The 18,712-nt window shown below is 41.2% G+C and overlaps 1 protein-coding gene across 1 annotated transcript in view; it reads left to right on the forward strand.

Moving 5' to 3' along the window:
- Nucleotides 1–13,100, forward strand: part of KLF16 (Kruppel like factor 16) — a 71,173-nt gene extending 58,073 nt beyond the window's left edge. Inside the window, exon 2 of the mRNA XM_029613955.1 lies at nucleotides 1,948–13,100. Within this exon, the coding sequence (XP_029469815.1) occupies nucleotides 1,948–2,255 (308 nt within the window). The 3' untranslated portion in view covers nucleotides 2,256–13,100. The remainder of the gene's footprint in view (nucleotides 1–1,947) is intronic.
- The last annotated feature ends 5,612 nt before the right edge of the window (nucleotides 13,101–18,712 follow it).

The following is an 18,712-nucleotide window of genomic DNA, read 5'->3' on the forward strand; positions in this document are numbered from 1 at the left end:
GTATGTCAGGTTGTAAACCGTTTTGATTAATTCTTTTGAATTGTAAAGGCGGTATATAAACATTTTTAAATAAATAAATAATGCCTCTGTATCGCTCCATGGTGAGATCGCATCTTGAATACTGTGTACAGTTCTGATCGCCGCATCTCAAAAAAGATATAGTTGCGATGGAGAAGATACAGAGAAAGGTGACCAAAATGAGAAAGGGGATGGAACAGCTCCCCTAAGAGGAAAGCCAAAAGAGGTTAGGGCTGTTCAGCTTGGAGAAGAGACAGCTGAGGAGGGATATGATAGAGGTGTTTAAAATCATGAGAGGTCTAGAACAGGTAAATGTGAATCGGTTATTTAATCTTTCATATAATAGAAGGACTAGGGGGCACACCATGAAGTTAGCATGTAGCACATTTAAAACTAATCAGAGAAAAATCTTTCTAACTCCACTCACAATTAAACTCTGGAATTTGTTGCCAGGGGATGTGATTAGTGCAGTTAGTGTATCTGGGTTTAAAAAAGGTTTGGATAAGTTCTTGGAGAAGTCCATTACCTGCTATTAATCAAGTTGACTTAGAAAATAGCCTATGCTGTTACTAGCATCAGTAGCATGGGATTATACCGTATTTTTCGCTCCATAAGACGCACTTTATTTTCCCCAAAAGTGGGGGGAAAATGTCTGTGCGTCTTAAGGAGCGAATATAAAAAAAAAAAAAAAATTACTACAACCCCCCACCTTCCTGACCCCCAGAGACTTGCCAAAAGTCCCTGGTGGTCCAGCGGGGGTCCCGGGGCGATCTCCTGCTCTTGGGTTGTCAGCTGCCTGTAATCAAAATGGCGCTGGTGGCTCTTTGCCCTTACTATGTGACAGGGGCTACCGGTGCCATTGGTTGGCCCCTTTCACATGGTAGGAGCAATGGGCGGGCCGTCCAATGGCACCGGTAGGCCCTGTCACATAGTAAGGGCAAAGGGCCACCGGCGCCATTTTGATTACTGGCAGCCGACGACCCAAGGGCAGGAGATTGCCCCGGAACCCCTGCTGGACCACCAGGGACTTTTGGCAAGTCTGGGGGGGGGGGGGTCAGGAGGGTGGGGGGTTGAGGTTAATTAAATTTGAAGGGTTGGGGTTTTGTTTTTTATTTTATTTTCCAGGAAAGAGAATGATAAAAGTTTTTTCTGATCTGGGGAGTGGTCTGAAATGGCCCTCCCCAGACCCGAAAATGAAACGGGGACAAAAAGAAATTGTATGCACTCCCCTAATTTGTTCCATAAGACGCACAGATGCCCGGGAACAGAGCTGGTTTAGCACACCATTTTTTAAAAATTTTCCCCCTCTGAATCCTAGGTGTGTCTGATGGTCAGGTGCGCCTTATGGAGCAAAAAATACGGTACTTAGTTTTTGGGTACTTGCCAGGTACTTGTAGCCTGGATTGGCCACTGTCGTCCTGTAAACTCCACCTGGAATAAAGGGTATTATTAAGAGTCAAATTTTCCTTTGACTCTTAATAATACCCTTTATTCCCATAGCTAAATTTAGCGGCCTTGGGAAACTCAAGGAGCAGGGTGAATTCCCTCGGCTGAAAACCTCACCCTCCTCTCCCACACTTGGTGACCAAAAGTCTATGTGCCATGAAAGCCCAGCAGAAACAGGTGGGACCAGTGGGGATTTCATTTTGCAAGCGCAAAGTCTGTGGGTACAATAGTAATTGTGATCGCCGTTGGTCACAAATTTTCAGAGGAAATTTTTGCAGGGTTTTTAAATTGTCCCTACAGTATCTGTGGAGGTAAGGAAAGGATGATTGATTCTCTGGGGCGGATGGTTTGGTAGCTTATTTCTGTCACTGGGATGTTGTTTTTTATTAATGCAGACTAAAATAAAAACAAAACGTTTTTCTTCTTACTGTTTCTCATCTGGTTTTTTTTTTCCCCCTTCTCATTCATTTTTCTGCTCCTCAGGAGAGAGGCCATTCCCATGCACTTGGCCCGGCTGTTCCAAGAAGTTTGCCCGGTCCGACGAGTTGGCCCGCCACTACCGCACCCACACAGGGGAGAAGAAGTTTGCCTGCCCGCTCTGTGAGAAGCGCTTCATGCGCAGTGACCACTTGACGAAGCACGCCCGCCGCCACCCCAGCTTCCACCCCTTCATGATCAAGCGGCAAAGCGCACGGAGCAGTTCGCCCAGTGAGTCGCTGGTGTCCACGCCCTGCAGCCTCACGGGAAGTCCAGCCACCAGTCCTGCACCCAGCCCAGCCAAATTCCTGTAGAGAGACACACACAAGCACACGCCGAAAGCCATTTCCGTGGGCATTTTGTCAATGGCGTAAGACTTTTTCACAACAAAGATCCTGGTGGTTAACATCAAAACAGAACTGACCCCAGGATGTTAGACAATGTAGCTTTTTATACCTCTTTTATTGTTTGTTTGTTCTCTTTGACTAGGACAATTTGGTAAGGAGAAAGGATTCCGTCCAAAATTATGTATTTTAAAAAAAAATGTTTTTTGATTCTGGAGGGTCACACAGGGGTGTCATGATGAGTTTCCAAATTTTAAAGACATTCCAGTCTGCTACTGTAGTCCTCAGATGCATACCTAATCTGAACTGACTGCATTGTATTTGAATATCTGGAGACCCTAGTTTGTAAATGGGAGCTGTTCCCAGTCTAGCATTTTTTTTATGACACGCTTTGGAAATGGACCCATTTTCTTGCAAATAGAATGCAAAACTGATTTCAGATCTTCTCTCTTTTAGGAAAAACACTTAAGTAATTCAGAAAGCTTGTCATTTTGTTGTAGGCACAGAGAAACAGCAGCAAACATTTCTCTCTCTTTTTTTTGGAGAGGAGGGCCTGGTAGTTTCCTCTTGCTCCTTTGGGCTTCCAGCTCAATCAGAACCAGGGCTAGGATCTGCACCGTAAGCCTTAATTCGCAACTAAGCGGTGATTTCTTTTCCCCCTCCATCTCCTCCCAACTTAGTCTGTTCATTGTAGTGATGGTCATTGGCCTGGGGCCTCAAGGTAAAGGCGCTTTTCCAGTACCCTGCAGTCATGGGTACTAAATCTGACTACTAGGCCATCACCATTGTGTGATGACTGGAGCTCTTTCCCCACCAGGGCTTGCGGGTGCAGCATTCTCGGCTGTGCCCTGCCCGGGGAGCGGAGGACCTGACCGGTGAATCAAACGCAGCGCTGCCACCGAGCCACCAGGCTAGCCTGCGCAATGTGTCTCTGATCACAGGTTTTCAGCCAGCTTTCAATATTGGGGGGTCCTGTTTACTAAGGCTTTTCTCCCATTCTGTGTCTATGGGGGGGGGAAAAAAAGTGTAAAGAAGGCCCTTAGTTAGAACTTGGAGACGTAAAAGCACAGTTCTCTGATTTCAGAGTGACGTGTAAAAAAAAATAAAAAAAATTGTGCACCAAGTTACAGAAACGTAAATGAAGAGAGAGAAGTGATTTGACTGAGAAATTGTTGGATCCTTTCTGATCCACTATTCACCATACTAGTGTCTGTTTTAAACACATTCATGGAAAGAGAACATTTTTTTGGTGAGATGGGTTAGGAAATTTCCCTTTGGAGGTTGTCCTAAAGTTCAGTATTTCTAATTTAAACTTTTTATTTCCAAAGTATGCCACCAAGTTTCTTTTGAGATTTTTGTTTTTTTGGTTATTAGTTTATAGATTTTTTTTTTTAACCCAAATTCATAAATTGATCAGGACCTGAATCTGTAATTAGAAGTTGATAGAAGAAGAGGTTTTACCCCCCCCCCCCTTTAGCTCAGGTATTTTTATGATTTTGCTGTGATTATGATTGTGCGCAGCACTCCTGCATTCACAGGGATCTTCTTGTAAAACACACAAAACTTGTTTCAGACAAACTTTTCTCAGCAAGCTGTCCTAGAAAACCGAGAGCATTTAGGACTTGGTTTATTAAGGTTTTCCTCCCATTCTATGTCTATAAGGGGAAACAAAGCAAAGTAAATTATGCCCTTAGTGGGAAATCACTATTTATGTATGTATTTTAATTTTTTTAATATGTGGAACTTGGCTAGCCATCTCTTGGCTAATACAGTACTTGGTTGATATGGATAATCAAGTACTGCCAATCTGTGTAGATAGAATGAAAATGTTTTTGGGTCACTCTTATTAAGGAGGACTCTTGTGGATTTTGGACCTGTGTGTGTGTGAGTGTATAAATATATATGCACACACACTCTGCGATGGACAGTAGCCATTGCTCTGCATTAAGGCCTTAGAGCAGTCTGATCTGTCATTTTGGTCCATGAAATATTTGCCTTTTGATTGAAATGGTTAGGACTCTTTTGATGTATAGGACATTCAGCTTCTTCTAGAATGTCTAATCTCTCTCTAGGTATAATCTCATGACTGTATATGCAAACTGTTGTTGCAAATCCTGAGATACTACAGTCCCATGAGATATCCATGTTCCACAGATATTAGGGGTGGGTGAACACCATCTGAAATGGAGGAAATTATATATATATAAAATTGCCTATGGCTCAACTCAGATAAATTGGAATATGCACAGCCTGAGTTTTAACTCCATGTTTGTCCAGTTTGTTGGGGGTTTTTTTTGAGAATATTTGCAGGTCTGCACTTGTATAGTGAAATATTTGAACATTTCAGATAGTTTGAACCTGTGAAGATTCACATAAATCCAAACCAGTTTGAATAGATCTGGATTTACAAAAAAATAAAAATGTATATATCTATATCAGGCTTGGATTCAAACCAAGTGGAAATTGACTTTATCTGACTACATTTGAGTCAAAATGTGCACAGATCAGAAAAGAGTCAGAGGAAGTTCACCCACCCCTAGCTGAAGTCAGTGGATTGTGTTAGGTTAGACTTCATTGATTCAGATTCTAGCGTATGGTAACCAGGAAAGACTTGGGAGGGGAAAAAAGCAACTTCTGTACATTGGAAATGAAGTTAAGAAAGAAAAAAAGGAAGCTGTGAGGAGATGTATTATTTAGTAATATTTACACAGGTTGGATGGGGCATTCTATGGTTCTCAGAGGCAGGCCTCTACTGACACTGCAGGCAGTCTTCATTTTTTGCAAGGTGCATTCTGACCTGGTTAATCCTCATTAGGTTTTGTGAACTCATTCTTTTTAAAAGCCAAGATGAAAGATTTTTCTCAAGTTGAAAAACCACAAGACTATTTTCTTCCATTTCTGTGTCTGTGGAGGGGAAACTTATTTTGGAAATGTAGTCTGGGAAGTTTTTTTTACTTTCCAAGTAATATAAAATCATCCCGTACATTCAGTTTGGCTAATGAGTGTGAAGTTGTTTATATGCTTCTTCACTCTTGATATCCCAGGCAGACCCAAGTGTAGATTAACCAGAGTGGCTTGTACTCTCTACTCAGAAAATAATCTCAGGTTAAACAGGATTTTTTTTACATTTTATTCACATGATGGAGCACAATACAGCACCATGAATGAGTGGGATAGGTGCAGGTGAAATGTAACTGCTGCCTGTGGCATGATCATGGGCACTAGTCCTACAAAATAGTGTTGGCACATTTACAGGGTGATGCTGGTGTAACAGCTCGTTAGTCTTATGCCTGTGTTTTTCTGCTTAAATGTTTGCACTTACTTGCGTCTCTTAGCTGAAAAACATTGTGGGAGCAATTTGGTTCCATGTGTATGAGAAGGAAGGGGCGTCACTGCATGAGACAGCTCTCTTGTTACATGAAGTCACTGCACATCATACGTGGAATTATGGTTCCAGTAATGACACTTCTTCATCTTAACAGCACTGGAGAGCATCTAGAAGTGTATATTTGTATTTTCTTTGGTTTCTTACATGCAATTATGTTTTTCCTTCTCCCCATCAGGTGACTTAACAACTTGCACAATGGAATTTTTAAACTAAGCTTTCTAGTTGACCAGTGGTTAGCCAACAACCTTGTGATTAGGATGGAAGAGTTGCACAGATGTGATGACATCATAATTGTTCTTTAAGGGGGGGGGGGGACACAGTTCGTTTTTAAACTTTCTGGATATCTTCAGAGCATTGTACAAGGCAACCGCTATAGACCCATTGCATAACAGCCCTGGTTCTGCGCTTGCTGCGGTGATTGCAGCCACTTGTTCACTTGGCACGCCCCCTGTACTTCTGAGGCATAACTGAGGGCGAATTCTGGGACAGCTGCTTGGAATGAAATGTTCTTGTTCATTTTGTATAATTTAGTTTTCAGCGCTTGAGGGAATCCTGGATTCTGGGCAGTGAGTCTGTGAGCGCATCCTCAAAGACAGCACCAATACAGAAGAAGCTTATCACAGCCATGTGCCATGTGTGTCTGCAAGCCCACTGGTGACAATTTCTCATTTACCTCATTTGGCAATAGTTTCTGTTGGTTTTACACTACATTCTCAAAAGTATTTACCTCTTGTTGCACTGGTCAGTCAACAGGAGTTAACTCTGGAAATGCCTTTTTACCTCATACCATTTGTGATGCTTCTAAGGCTTCAGATAGGTTTGGTCATTGATAGTTTGTATGTATACCATCTCTCTCATACAGCAGTCATTGAATAATAGCAGTCATGTGATGTCCTAATGTGCAATACTGATCAGAAAGGAAGATACTACAGGAAATGAATAGATGAGGAAAATAGCAAACATGGATTTTTTTTTCACATGACTTTACCCTTCATCCTCTGGCACAGAATCCTTACAATGCTATATGCATTATGCAAAAGGATCCAAAAAGCTAATTTCATAGAATGCACAGAATATTCTAAAATGGATCTTCTCAGCAAGCCATTGGGCACAACCACAAGTATTTTCTATTTTTGTCCCACATGTAGACCAAGCTCTGAAGGACCTGCTGTGTTTGAGAGCAGAATGGGACGCCCTCAAGAGCTGCTTCCAGTGTTGTTCTTTGGCTGGCTAGCAAGTGCCTCCATAAGAGTAGTACTTGGCTTCAGGAAAATTTTCACCCCAGTCTTTTTCTGCAGTAGTGATTGTATCTTATGCACTGGAGTCATTACAAAATGTTTAGTGTGCCTGTTATCTCCCTATCTTAAATACACAAATTCCCGTTAAACCCTAAAAGGTTTCTGCAGTAGAACTGAACTTAACTGTATTTTGCAATTCAGTTTGGGATTAGTGTTGCAGAAAGATTATTAGCTTTTTTTTTTGTATTGTTATTCCAGGTAACATGCTATGCATTAGCTCGGTCCTTGCAGGAGTGTCTTCAGGAACGTACCTAGCCCCTCCTGTTCTAGTTCTCCATTTACCACTGGGATGCTAAATTAGCCTACCACTCACCAGTTTTAAGTGCCCTAGAATTCAGCAAGGTTTGGTAGCAAGTGCTGGACCCCTCTGCTTAGATCATATATTCTTGCCAATAGCTTTCTGGAAGCATGGAGACATAGATGCAAATTTTGCTGAAGTGTAATTGTGACTCTACAAAATTGTGATCCAAAGGTCCATGTGCAGGCCTTTCAGAGGACAATTTTATAACAGCACACTTAGGGCTACAATCTGTGTGTAGACCGTATATACAGACTTTAGCCTGAAATTCTTATGCGCATAAATCTACTCTGAAAATTAGCAGCTGCTTGCAGAAGCCAGCACAGCATATGTGCACACATTTACACCTGCTAGAGAGCAGGTGTAAATGTGTGCACGTATATTTATGTGCATGCATTAAAAAATATGTACATAAATGGTTTCCCTGCCCCATCTCTGTCTCCTGGAATGCCTCTTTTCAAGTGATTGTAAAAGTACACACACAATCTCTTCTGCATGTACTTTTATGCACACAAACCCCTGGTAAATTTTCTAAAGCCCATTTACGTGTATAAAACTTAGTTTTACGCACATAGACCCTTTTGAAAATTCAGCCCTTAGCTGCTGAGGGTAAACCTCACTGTAATGGATTTTGATCCTATTACAACCAAATAAATCTTATTCTCTCATGGTTTGGGGTGATCAGATGGCTCCTTGCTGATCTGCAGAGACAGATTAAGAGGGCCTTAGGCAGTACTTCAGCCCAGGGCCGGCAGATCCACTAGGTGAACGAGGCATGGACCTAGGGCGCTGACCATTAGGGGGTGTGAGCATGTGGGGCCGTGAGCGGCAGTGCCAAAGAAGAATGGAAATTCGGCAATGGGGATGGCGGCACGACGGGGGGGGGGGGGGGGCACAAGGCAGAAGGTGTCTAGGGCATCTGATCCTCTTGCACCAGCCCTGCTTTAGTCATGAAACTCCCCCCCCCCCTCCCCTCTACTTCCATTATACTTACCCTTTAATCTGACTGTTTGAGGGCCTCAGGTGAATGGCTTGTCTGTTTCTTCCCCTTAATATGTCACAGCTTATCAGCCCTGTCCTACTCCATTTCCCACATTAATAAGTACATTTTCAAAGGGCCTCTGCATGGAAAAATAGCATATACATGTGTAAGCAGTATATATTCATGTATATGTAATTTATAAACATTGAAAGTATGCATGTATTTTTGGTTTCGTGTGCACATTTTACTGGCACAATAAAGGGGCAGTCTAGGGGGCATTCCAGGGTGGGGTCCTTGGAGTTCTTCTAGCCTCTATATTATCCCCAAGCTGACTGAGACAGGAGAGCAGGCACTGAGCACTGGCTGTGATTCATTTCAAGTGTTGGGAGCAGCCGCAGTGGAGGAGATCTGGAAGCCTCATACGACAGCCAAGGTAGCTCACTGAGCTGGCTGCCCATATCATACTGACTTCTCCCTTCTTCTGCTCTTGTATATAAAAGGTCTGTTGGGACAAATTCACATGTGTTTCTGTCCCCTCTCTCCCTTTGGCTTAAAATTTGGAAGAGATGACTGGAGGGCCTTTCAGTGCTTCTCTAGCTCTCCTTTTGGCCATATAAGTCCTCTCCCATGTTTGCATTGCTTGCTCTGTGCACTCTGGTGTGCTAAACAACATTTTTGTTAGTGTACTGTAGGTGTGCCTTGGGCAATGCTGGGTTATACTATCTTTTTCCTTTCCTTGCCCAACCACAGGCCCCAATAGAAGGAAAAGGAGGGAGTCCGTTCCCCTCAGTGACTCATGTATGAAAGACAAGAAGGCTCAAGTTCTCAGGACTCTGTTTTGTAGGCTGCTTTCCCAGAACAAACTGTAACAGCTGAGAGAACCAATGATTCCCTTTTGAGGCTGCCATATTGCTCTGTTTTGCATTATGAGCTTGTTTTTGAACTTGGTATCTTTTATGGTAGACCATCTGGCCTACTTGGACTCTGTAATCTTCAGCAGAATAGTGAAGCTACTTTTCATTTGTTTTCATTGGCTCCCAAGTTCTCAGTGGGCCCAGAGTATTTTTGCTATGTCCTTTCTTTAAATTATTTGTAGAAGTGTAGAAGGTTTTAGATTTTGTTTGCAAGATGAAATATAGTTTTACCGTATGTGACCTAAATCTTTCTTATAGAGTTTTTTTCTCTATTAGAGCCTAAAATATATATATATGAAAAAAAATAATGTTTTAAAAGAATAGTTTAGTTTTCTTGCTCTCCTTACTAGGCTTCCTTTTTAATGAGAGATAGTTGAAAAAGTGTGTTTGGTAAAAGAAATTACCTCTAGCTTACAGGCGTATGTGATTTGAGCCTAGTTCTGTGCTTGTTTTGATGTGTGTAACGTTGTGAGTGGATATAATTAATAATTTGAAATTATTTGGATTTCCTGTGGGTAGATTGCAGAAGATAACTGTTGATCGGTTAACTCTTTTTAAAAACGTATTTCTTTATTATTCGCTGTCTTTTTTTATTTTGTTTAAAGTATTCTACTTTACATCATAAAAACGTTACCCTAGAGGAAGCCATTGGGCACTGACTGTGCATGGTGGAGGGGAATTCTAGTTACTGATTCTTTTATCTTTCTTTTTAAGTCTAACTCCTCACAAATACTTTATTTGTGTGTGAATAAGGGTACTATTTAATGTTTTCTATTAAATTATAATCTGATTTACACATTATACCAAAACCCTTTAATTCTCTAAATCTCACACTATAGTTTCTCAAGATTGATCACAACAAGCCATAAGTAATCCCTATGTTTGGATGTGATCAAGCCATCACTTGCAAAAGCTAGGCAGAGAAATGCTGAACTAGGCAATACTGGGCCTTTTATTCCGATTATGTAGCAATTAAACTGACCTAACATATATCTATCTGGCTAATAATTATTTATAGACCGGTCCTCCAAACCTTTTTTCAACTCAGTTATACTATTGGCCTTAACCGATATGTATATTATACAGGAACATCGGTATATAAAAATAAAAAATAAATAAATAAAATAAATATACCTGCTATCTGCCATACAATAAATGATCAGACCATCAGTGGGAAAATAATTTATCTTTTTCTTTATCAGATGTGGTGATTCTAAATACAAGGGAAACAGCTAGTTCTGTTTCCTCGAGTTTTCCCAGAAATGTATGGGCAGAAATTGCACAAACAGATTTTGGTTGTTTGAATACACATATATCATTTTGAAAATGTGACAGTAGGGTTTGGTATTCTGATTTGTGCTGCGCCCTGAGTTCCAAGCCTTGAACACTGTACCTTTTGGCAGCCTTCACACTTTTGCTGTTAAGCGAACTATGGACGATTACTGTTGGATACCTCCACATTTTTAGTATCTCACTATAATACTGCTTTTGTTTTCTCATTTCTCATCGAGAAACTCCAAGCATTCTAGGTCCTGTCTAAAATTATTTTCAAGAGGTTAAAATTGAAGATTCTGCTGACAGTTCAGGGACTTAAAACATTGCTGAGATCCTATTTCATTTTTGTGTAACCCCATCCCATTGCTTTCTGCTAATTTATCATAGTCTTGCCAGTAGGAAAGATTGTAATTACATTAATTACATGAAATGCCATGTTGGATCAGGCCAATGGTCCATCACACCAAATAGCCTGTCTCCAACAGTGGCCAATCTAGGTTCTCTGGAAGTATCCAGCAAATCCCAATATTAAACTTTGTTTCATGTTGCTCTTCCCAAGAACTTAAAGATGGAGAAACCAAAGTCTATCTGGCTAATAATTATTTATAGACCGGTCCTCCTAACCTTTTTTCAACTCAGTTATACTATTGGCCTTAACCACAATTTCTGGCACAAGCGCCATAGCTTAATTGTGCATTGGCTGAACAAATACATTCTTAAGTTTGTTTTAAATCTGCTACCTGTTAGCTTAAAGGACCATCTCCTAGTACTATTTGATAGTGTATAACCATTCCTTATTTACCTGTTCTACCCCACTCATGATTTGATAAACCTCTATCATGTCCCGTCTAAGTTGTCTCTTCTTCAAGTTGAAGAAACCTAACCTGGTTATCCTTTCTTACATGTGCCAGAAAACATTGGAATGGGCTTGAAGAGAGAGAGAAAAGAAGGATGATCCCCTTTGTAAAACTTCTTGATTATGGGTGGGAGATGCAATATGAAAATATCAAAAGAACACTCATGCAACATACATGAATGTTCTTTTGATATTTTCATATTAGCTATAAATGAACACTTAAATTTCTAGATTTATCTGCTAAGGTATATTTTTCTGACTATATATATATCTATATATGTATGCCTATTACATTCTATCCTGTTGGCTTATTCAGTGCTTAAGCATATGTAAGGCACTCTGGATGACTCAGTATTTCTGTCTGGATTGAGCCCTTGTAGTTTCCTAGGTGAAGGAGCCCAGATGCATGGTATGCATGGCCCTGCTACTCTGCATGCCATGGGTGTATGCTGGATTGAGATATCATAAAAACTTTGTAGGGAGAGAGGTTTGTGCACAAGAGGTGTGTGTCTTGGTCTTCCGGTAACTTCCTGCTCTGATTTTCAACAATAGATCTGGGCATAATATTCCAGAAGAGGTCTCACCAAAAACTGGGTCAACTAAATCCATATCTACTAAATGGGGTTATAACTTTATTATGGCAAAGTTTGGGGGTTACAATCATGGATTAGACACTGTAAAAATAGTCATAAATCAAGGGAATAATAAAAAAAAAAAATCCTGAACTGTGATGGACACAGCTTTTGTAACTCATTTCGTTAACTTACAGTGTTCAATAACTTCTTTATAAACACTTGATAAAAAAAAGCTTAATTAAATATCAAAAAGTGCCTTAAAAAATTGGAGGTTATTTGTATAAAAGTGAGTCATCATTCTATCTTAATGGGAAAAATCTCTTTAATTGATGACATGCTTTGATTTTCTATATTGGTTTTCAAATTTCCACATAATGATGCAACCAGCATGTTAGGGTTATTATAAAACAGTCCTGGTTTATTCCCATCGGAGACAGAAACAACTACTCACTGGTCCCTGAAAAAAATGTTTTGAAAAGATGTCAGCAAGCTAGTTGCTGTAAGGTCCACGACGCCAACACCCGGTCTTACCTTAAGTAAGTTTTTGCAGGGACCAGCAAGTGCCTTTAAGTTAAGCGCTAGTTGTTTTGACCATAGGCTTTGTTTTGAGACAGTTTATCACTTTGTCTTTTAGTTAATTCAGTCGGATGCAGGAAGGCATAATTGCATTTATCTGCATGTGATGCGGTAAAAAAAAGACTGGTTCAATCTCGTCAAACAAGACATAGGGCTGTACCGTCTGCCTTATTTTTGTTCTTGAGGATGGGAGTAAACAGAAAAGATTTCATTATGAATTTTAAAATTCTGAAAAGCTCTGCAAAACTGATGGCAAAATTTGAACGAAAGGAACTATCAAAATTAATTTTCTTTACATCCTTAACTCTAGCCTCTTACGGAGTTACAGAATGATAAGCGCCTCATTTCAGTTTATGGTAGTCTCTGATTCATGGGGGGAGGGGAGGGAAGATATTGTATTGCGTACTGGGCTTTCCAAAAGAAACATGACTTTAGTAATTATTTTTACTTGCCTTATCTTAAAAATATATTTAAGCAAATGTTTTCAGAAACTTCTATTAATTTGTATGTTAAAAATAGAAGTGTATATTTTAATTCTTTCTGAGAGGGGGTGGAAAGCCATATTGGTGTGAAGTGGACAATAAGAATTATGTACAGGATCTTGCAAAGTGAGTTGGCTTCTTTGTCTTGTAAAATATATTTTTTTGAAAGAGTATTTTGTTTTCTTGTTCCTTTGTTTTCATAACTGAATTTTCTCCAGTTTACATATGTCATCATGTGCAGGACACTGACCAAAGCTTATACAGAAACAGAATTACCTACAGTTAAAATTGAATGAAATCTCTCGTGTGTTCACTATAAATGATGAAGGATAAGAAGACCCATCTGGTCTGCCCATTCCTGAAGCAATACCACAAAGCCTACGCCATCTCAGGCTTTACCCTCTCAGCCTTGTATTGAAGAATGTTCTGTTCCTATCCCAGGCTTTCAGGAATTCCCTTACTGCTTTGGCCTCCACCATCTTTTCTTGTGAAGAAGTATTGCCTTTGTTACTCCAGAGTTCCCTTTGAGCTAATCAGCAGGTCCTCAGATTTAAGACACAATTTGTTCCTGAAAATTGTCTTAAGTCAAAATTTGTAAGTTGACCTATTATCCCATAAGAGCTATGTTAAACATGGGGGATTGGTTCCAGCATAGGAGTCAATGCCCTATTTTCACCGAAATAACAAGGAATTTAGTAATATATATTACTGTAAAAAGCACAAACACATTTTAAAGCATTACATTTTTTGTCCAAAAAAGAAAGTGTCAAGGCATGCCTACAAGATATTGCATTGAAACTGTTGTTTTGAGGAGAGGAAGTCCCTGGAACTCTTGCTCACCAAACGAGGCCTCATGGTCAGACATGTGGGAGACACTTGGACATATTAAAGTCAAAACAAGTGTAAGACAATGAGAGCCAATTTACAAATGTAACTCTGAATCGTAACTCAAAACGCCTTAAATCCTGAATATCTAGAACTGAAAAACCCTTGCTATTTGTATGGTAATAGATTTGAGGTATTTGAATGTTAATTCTACATTTCTCCTTGCTTCTAGTACAGTGCTTCTCAACCCAGTCCTCAGGGCACATGTAGCCAGTCAGGTTTTCAGGATATCCATAATGAATTTGCAAATCTAATGCATATGAAAATGCTATTGAGTTGATTTGTACACTGCAGTCTCTGCTAGCTACATTGTACAAATCAACCCCTTTTCATCGCTTATATGGACTAAAATTCTTTAATGATGTCAATTTTACAATGGATACCTCTGAATGTGTCTGCAGCACCACCCCCCAACCCACCTGCCGAAAACTCACCCCGAATCAAAGTGCCCCCTGAGCTCTATAGAGTCTCTCTCTCTCTCTTGTGCGTACCAGTTCCTCACCTTCCATCATATACTGTTCTCTTCATTGCATAATTTAACAAGAAAAGAAAATTTGCAGAAAATATAAATGAATTATTGCAGGGGTCTTGGGTGGTATATACATACAAATTAGTTCCTTAATAGTGGACACCATTTGCCCTCTATATCCATGCATGACAGACCAAAAACTTTAATCAGCAGCAAATTTAACTACAGAGATTTTACAACAAAATTGGGCATGGTCTTTTTAAGCTTCCTGAAATACATTCCATTCACTTACAAGTGGCTTTCTTATTTTTAAAGAGTAGATTATCAAGGTAAAAGAATATATTCTTTACTTCTACTCTTAAACACATAATCTTAAAAATGACATTGAAAAGCAAGAAATAACCAGTTTCCATGTAAAAAAACCAAAAATTATGCACATGTAAACATACATAGATATAAAATCATATATATAAAACAGATCATAAAACATGCAATCTATCCGAATAAAATAATAAAAAATTTAATAACAGCAGAATCTTAATTTAAAAGCCTCCCTAAAGACTAAAAACCTTCAAATATTTAAATTAGTATCTCATCAGGAGTCAGGGAAAGTTCGTTCAAACAGCCGGGTCTTGCCATGTTTTGTAAAGGAAAGATAATCAGTTACATCCTGAAAGTATTTTGGGAGGCTGTTCAATAAGAGGGACAGCCCATTGAAAAAGCTCTTTTAAGAGTCTCTGCACATCTAACTTTTTTTTATAGATGAAATAACTAACAACCCTATCCCGTGATGAGTGTAATGCTTATTTTGTAATCGAGGGAATCCAATCTAAATAATTGCATTTCCTGGCGTGCACACATGGATGCGCAATTTTATAACATGCAGGCGCATGTTATAAAATTTCGAGTCGGTGCACGCAAGGGGGGTATAAATTTGCTAATACACATGGTGCCGCATCGGGGCCTTCCCCAGTTCCCTCCCAGTCCGCTCCAATTAAGAAGACTAGGAAGGAACTTCCCAACCCCCTACCCTAACCTCCCTTCCCTTTCCCCTATGCTGCCCTTCCCCTATCCTAACTACCCCAGTTTTTTTTTGTTGCACCTTTTGCTCCTGCCCCGGACCGCCCCATTTTAAAGCCCCGGGACTTACACACGTCCCGGGGTTTACACGCATGGCTGGGCCCATTTGAAAATTGGCCTGGCGCACGTAAGGCCCGGGATTTACGCGCACCAGGGTTTGAAATCTACCCCTGAGTGTAGTTATGGGCCCCAGTGCATGTTCTTAGCAGAGAAGTAAGAGCAAGTTTGCTTATTGTAAACGGTGATTTCCTTAGCAGGATGAATTGGACGTGATCTGTGGGTGATGTCATCAGGCAGCACTGGACGGAACTCTCTCCACGCTAGTAGAGCTTTGAGCTCTGCTAAGCCTGTGCGGAAATTCCTGGGCGGGCATTGCTTTTAGAATCTCTTCAGTCTGCATCCAAGCTGTTCAGGTAGGAGGGCAGGCATCTTGAAGTCTATATTCAGACACAGTCCGGATAGCAAAGTTAGCCCTTATCTGGATAACTTGGAGGCATATTCAACAGAGCAGCCATACTATTGAATGTAGCTAGCTATATTAATTAGTTAGCCAGCTAACTGTAGCTGGTTAATTTTAGGACAACTCTTTGACTCGACCAGACTTAGCTGGCTAAGTCATCTGGCTAATAACTGTTTTCGTATCTTTAGACCTTGTGTCTTGAAAAGTCCCGAGTGTGCACTCGAACCCAGCATGGAGGCCTTAGTAATGAGGACTATCTGGTGCAGCATCAGATGGAAGAAAGCACCCTCCTGCATTCTGGAAGAGTGGAGCCACCAGCATATTTCCCTTTTCATTTAAGAAGTGATGGAGATTTTTTATGATAGTGGCTGCAGGAGCTGGTTCCACTGTTATCTGAGACCCCAAATGAGGTGTCTCATATGCAGACAGGTTAGAGCAGAGCTTTCCAAACTGTGTGTCGGGACACGTTAGTGTGTCGCCTGCAGTGTGCAGGTGTGTCGCGCAAGCCCGGTCAACTCTGACGCAAGTTGGGGCTTTTTTTTCTAGAGATTCACTTTTTTTTTTTTTTCAGTTTATGGGTTGCTTATTATTAGGTGATTTTTGCTGTCAATCGCGTTTTTTGGGGGACTTGGTGGGTGGAACGAGCCTAGCTGCCCTTGCATTGGCTGCTGCTGCTGATGAGGCCTGGCCATGAGGAGTACTGACTGCAAGCAACAGTGTTTGGTGATCCTGGAAGGTTTTATGCAGCACGGCAGGCTTGAACCCTGAAGGGAGTGAAGCACTTAACTGGCAACAATCAAAAAGAAGAGCTACATGAGTGTGGGGGCGAGACATGTACTGGGGGGGAGAGAAATGAGTGTGTGGGGGACAGACGTGCTGGGGGGAGAGAAATGAGTGTGTGGGGGACAGACGTGCTGGGGGGGAGAGAGATGAGTGTGGGGGGCCAGACAATTTGTTTTATTATTGTTACTCATAAATTATAACAATAACATGAACCTTGGAATATTATATATTTTTAATATAAATGAAAGGTTTTCATTTATAAGCCTGATACTTCACTTTCAATGCATATCCAGCATAGCTCTCTGCTTCAACGGCAGGGGAGAAGAAAAACTGATACTTCACGCATATCCAGCATAGCTCTCTGCTTCAACGGCAGGGGAGAAGAAAAACTGATACTTCACGCATATCCAGCATAGCTCCCTGCTTCAACGGCAGGGGAGAAGAAAAACTGATACTTCACACATATCCAGCATAGCTCTCTGCTTCAACAGCAGGGGAGAAGAAAAACTGATACTTCACGCATATCCAGCATAGCTCTCTGCTTCAACGGCAGGGGAGAAGAAAAACTGATACTACACGCATATCCAGCATAGCTCCCTGCTTCAACGGCAGGGGAGAAGAAAAACAACCAATAAGGGCTGAATAACACAGTCTGGGTAAAACAAATAAGCATGGGTGTAGCTTGCTTATTGCGGCGGTTACTTCCCCTACTACCCATAACTAATCAAGCTTGATATTTCACTTGGTTGCAGCTCCATCACTGCTCTCTACATTAATGGTGGGGGTGGAAGGGAAATAGAACCAAAGAGCTAAGAGAAACAGATAAGTATGAGAAAAAAATGTGAAGCTTGCTGGGCAGACTGGATGGGCCGTTTGGTCTTCTTCTGCCGTCATTTCTATGTTTCTATGAGATAGGTTGTGTCGTGAAACATTTTATTATGTATATATTTAAGGAAACATACATAAATTGTCGAAATATGTTTCGTTCGTTTAACTTTTAACCTCTGGTTTGCTAGTAGACTGAATTACTGTGTCGTGAAATTATGTTTGTCTAAAAAGTGTGTCACCAACATGAAAAGTTTGGAAAGCTCTGGGTTAGAGGAACTACAATGAATGGCTGCAACTAAGTGGCCCAGAAGGATTAGTGCTTGTCAGGTTGTAAAAATGCACATTTTTAGTAAAGTCATTGCCACTTTGAAGAGATTTAGGCCCATTCTGGAGGCAAAAAGGCCCATTGTTGTATTATGTCTATAATTGCTCCAATGAACTGAAGCCTGAAGCCAAGAAGACTGGTGAGACCATGGGGGACTCAGTTTTACAGGAGAGCAGGTGGAATGTCAATAGAAGTCCATTTTCTCTGATCCGATGAGGAGGAGGCCGTGAGTGAAGAAGCATGAGATCTGATTCTGGTTAGGTGAGTTCATCTGGCTCCAGAATGAAAGACTCAAAGACGTTTTTAACAATACCTGTAATCTGGTCCATAGCCTGTTGAGATCATTGAGCTGGAGTAAGAGGCAGACGATCTTCCTCTGAAATTAGAATAGGTTCTATTATTGAAGGTGGATTAGAAGGAATCTGCCTAATAGAATATTTCCTGTCGTGTAGCCAGATGGACTCAGAACAAGTGGGTATAGTATGCTCGTGCTAGCAGTTGGAGACGGATCTGACGTCAGCACGGGTGTATATATACCCCCACAGGAAGCGTAGCAACTTAGTAATTTCCATCTCCAAAGCAGGTGATACCCTAAGGTCCCTCCCCCAGTTGAGTTTCCCGGGGTGATTTCCGTGATCCCCCGGAGGTTTAAGTCCTCGGTCCGGTGGCCGAATCGCGGCAGGGACGTAGCCCCCGGGCGAGGCTCGGGAGGGGCGAACGAGGTGCCTCGGTCCCGGCGTGGACGAGGCAGCGGGTGCATTTCCTCAAAGCGCGGCGGTGAAGGTACTTGCCCTCTCCCCCTGCAGCCGGAGACCGCCCGGGTTCTAGCCGGGAAGCGCCGAGGATCAGGTAAGGCGTACATCTCTTACTCTTTGGTCTCCGAGGAACGAGGATCGGTGGCGTGGCCTGTGGGCGGCACGCCGTGGAAGGGCGCCATTTTGTTGGCCTTACTC

Source organism: Rhinatrema bivittatum, chromosome 8, assembly GCF_901001135.1.
Source record: "Rhinatrema bivittatum chromosome 8, aRhiBiv1.1, whole genome shotgun sequence".
NCBI lineage: Eukaryota > Metazoa > Chordata > Amphibia > Gymnophiona > Rhinatrematidae > Rhinatrema > Rhinatrema bivittatum.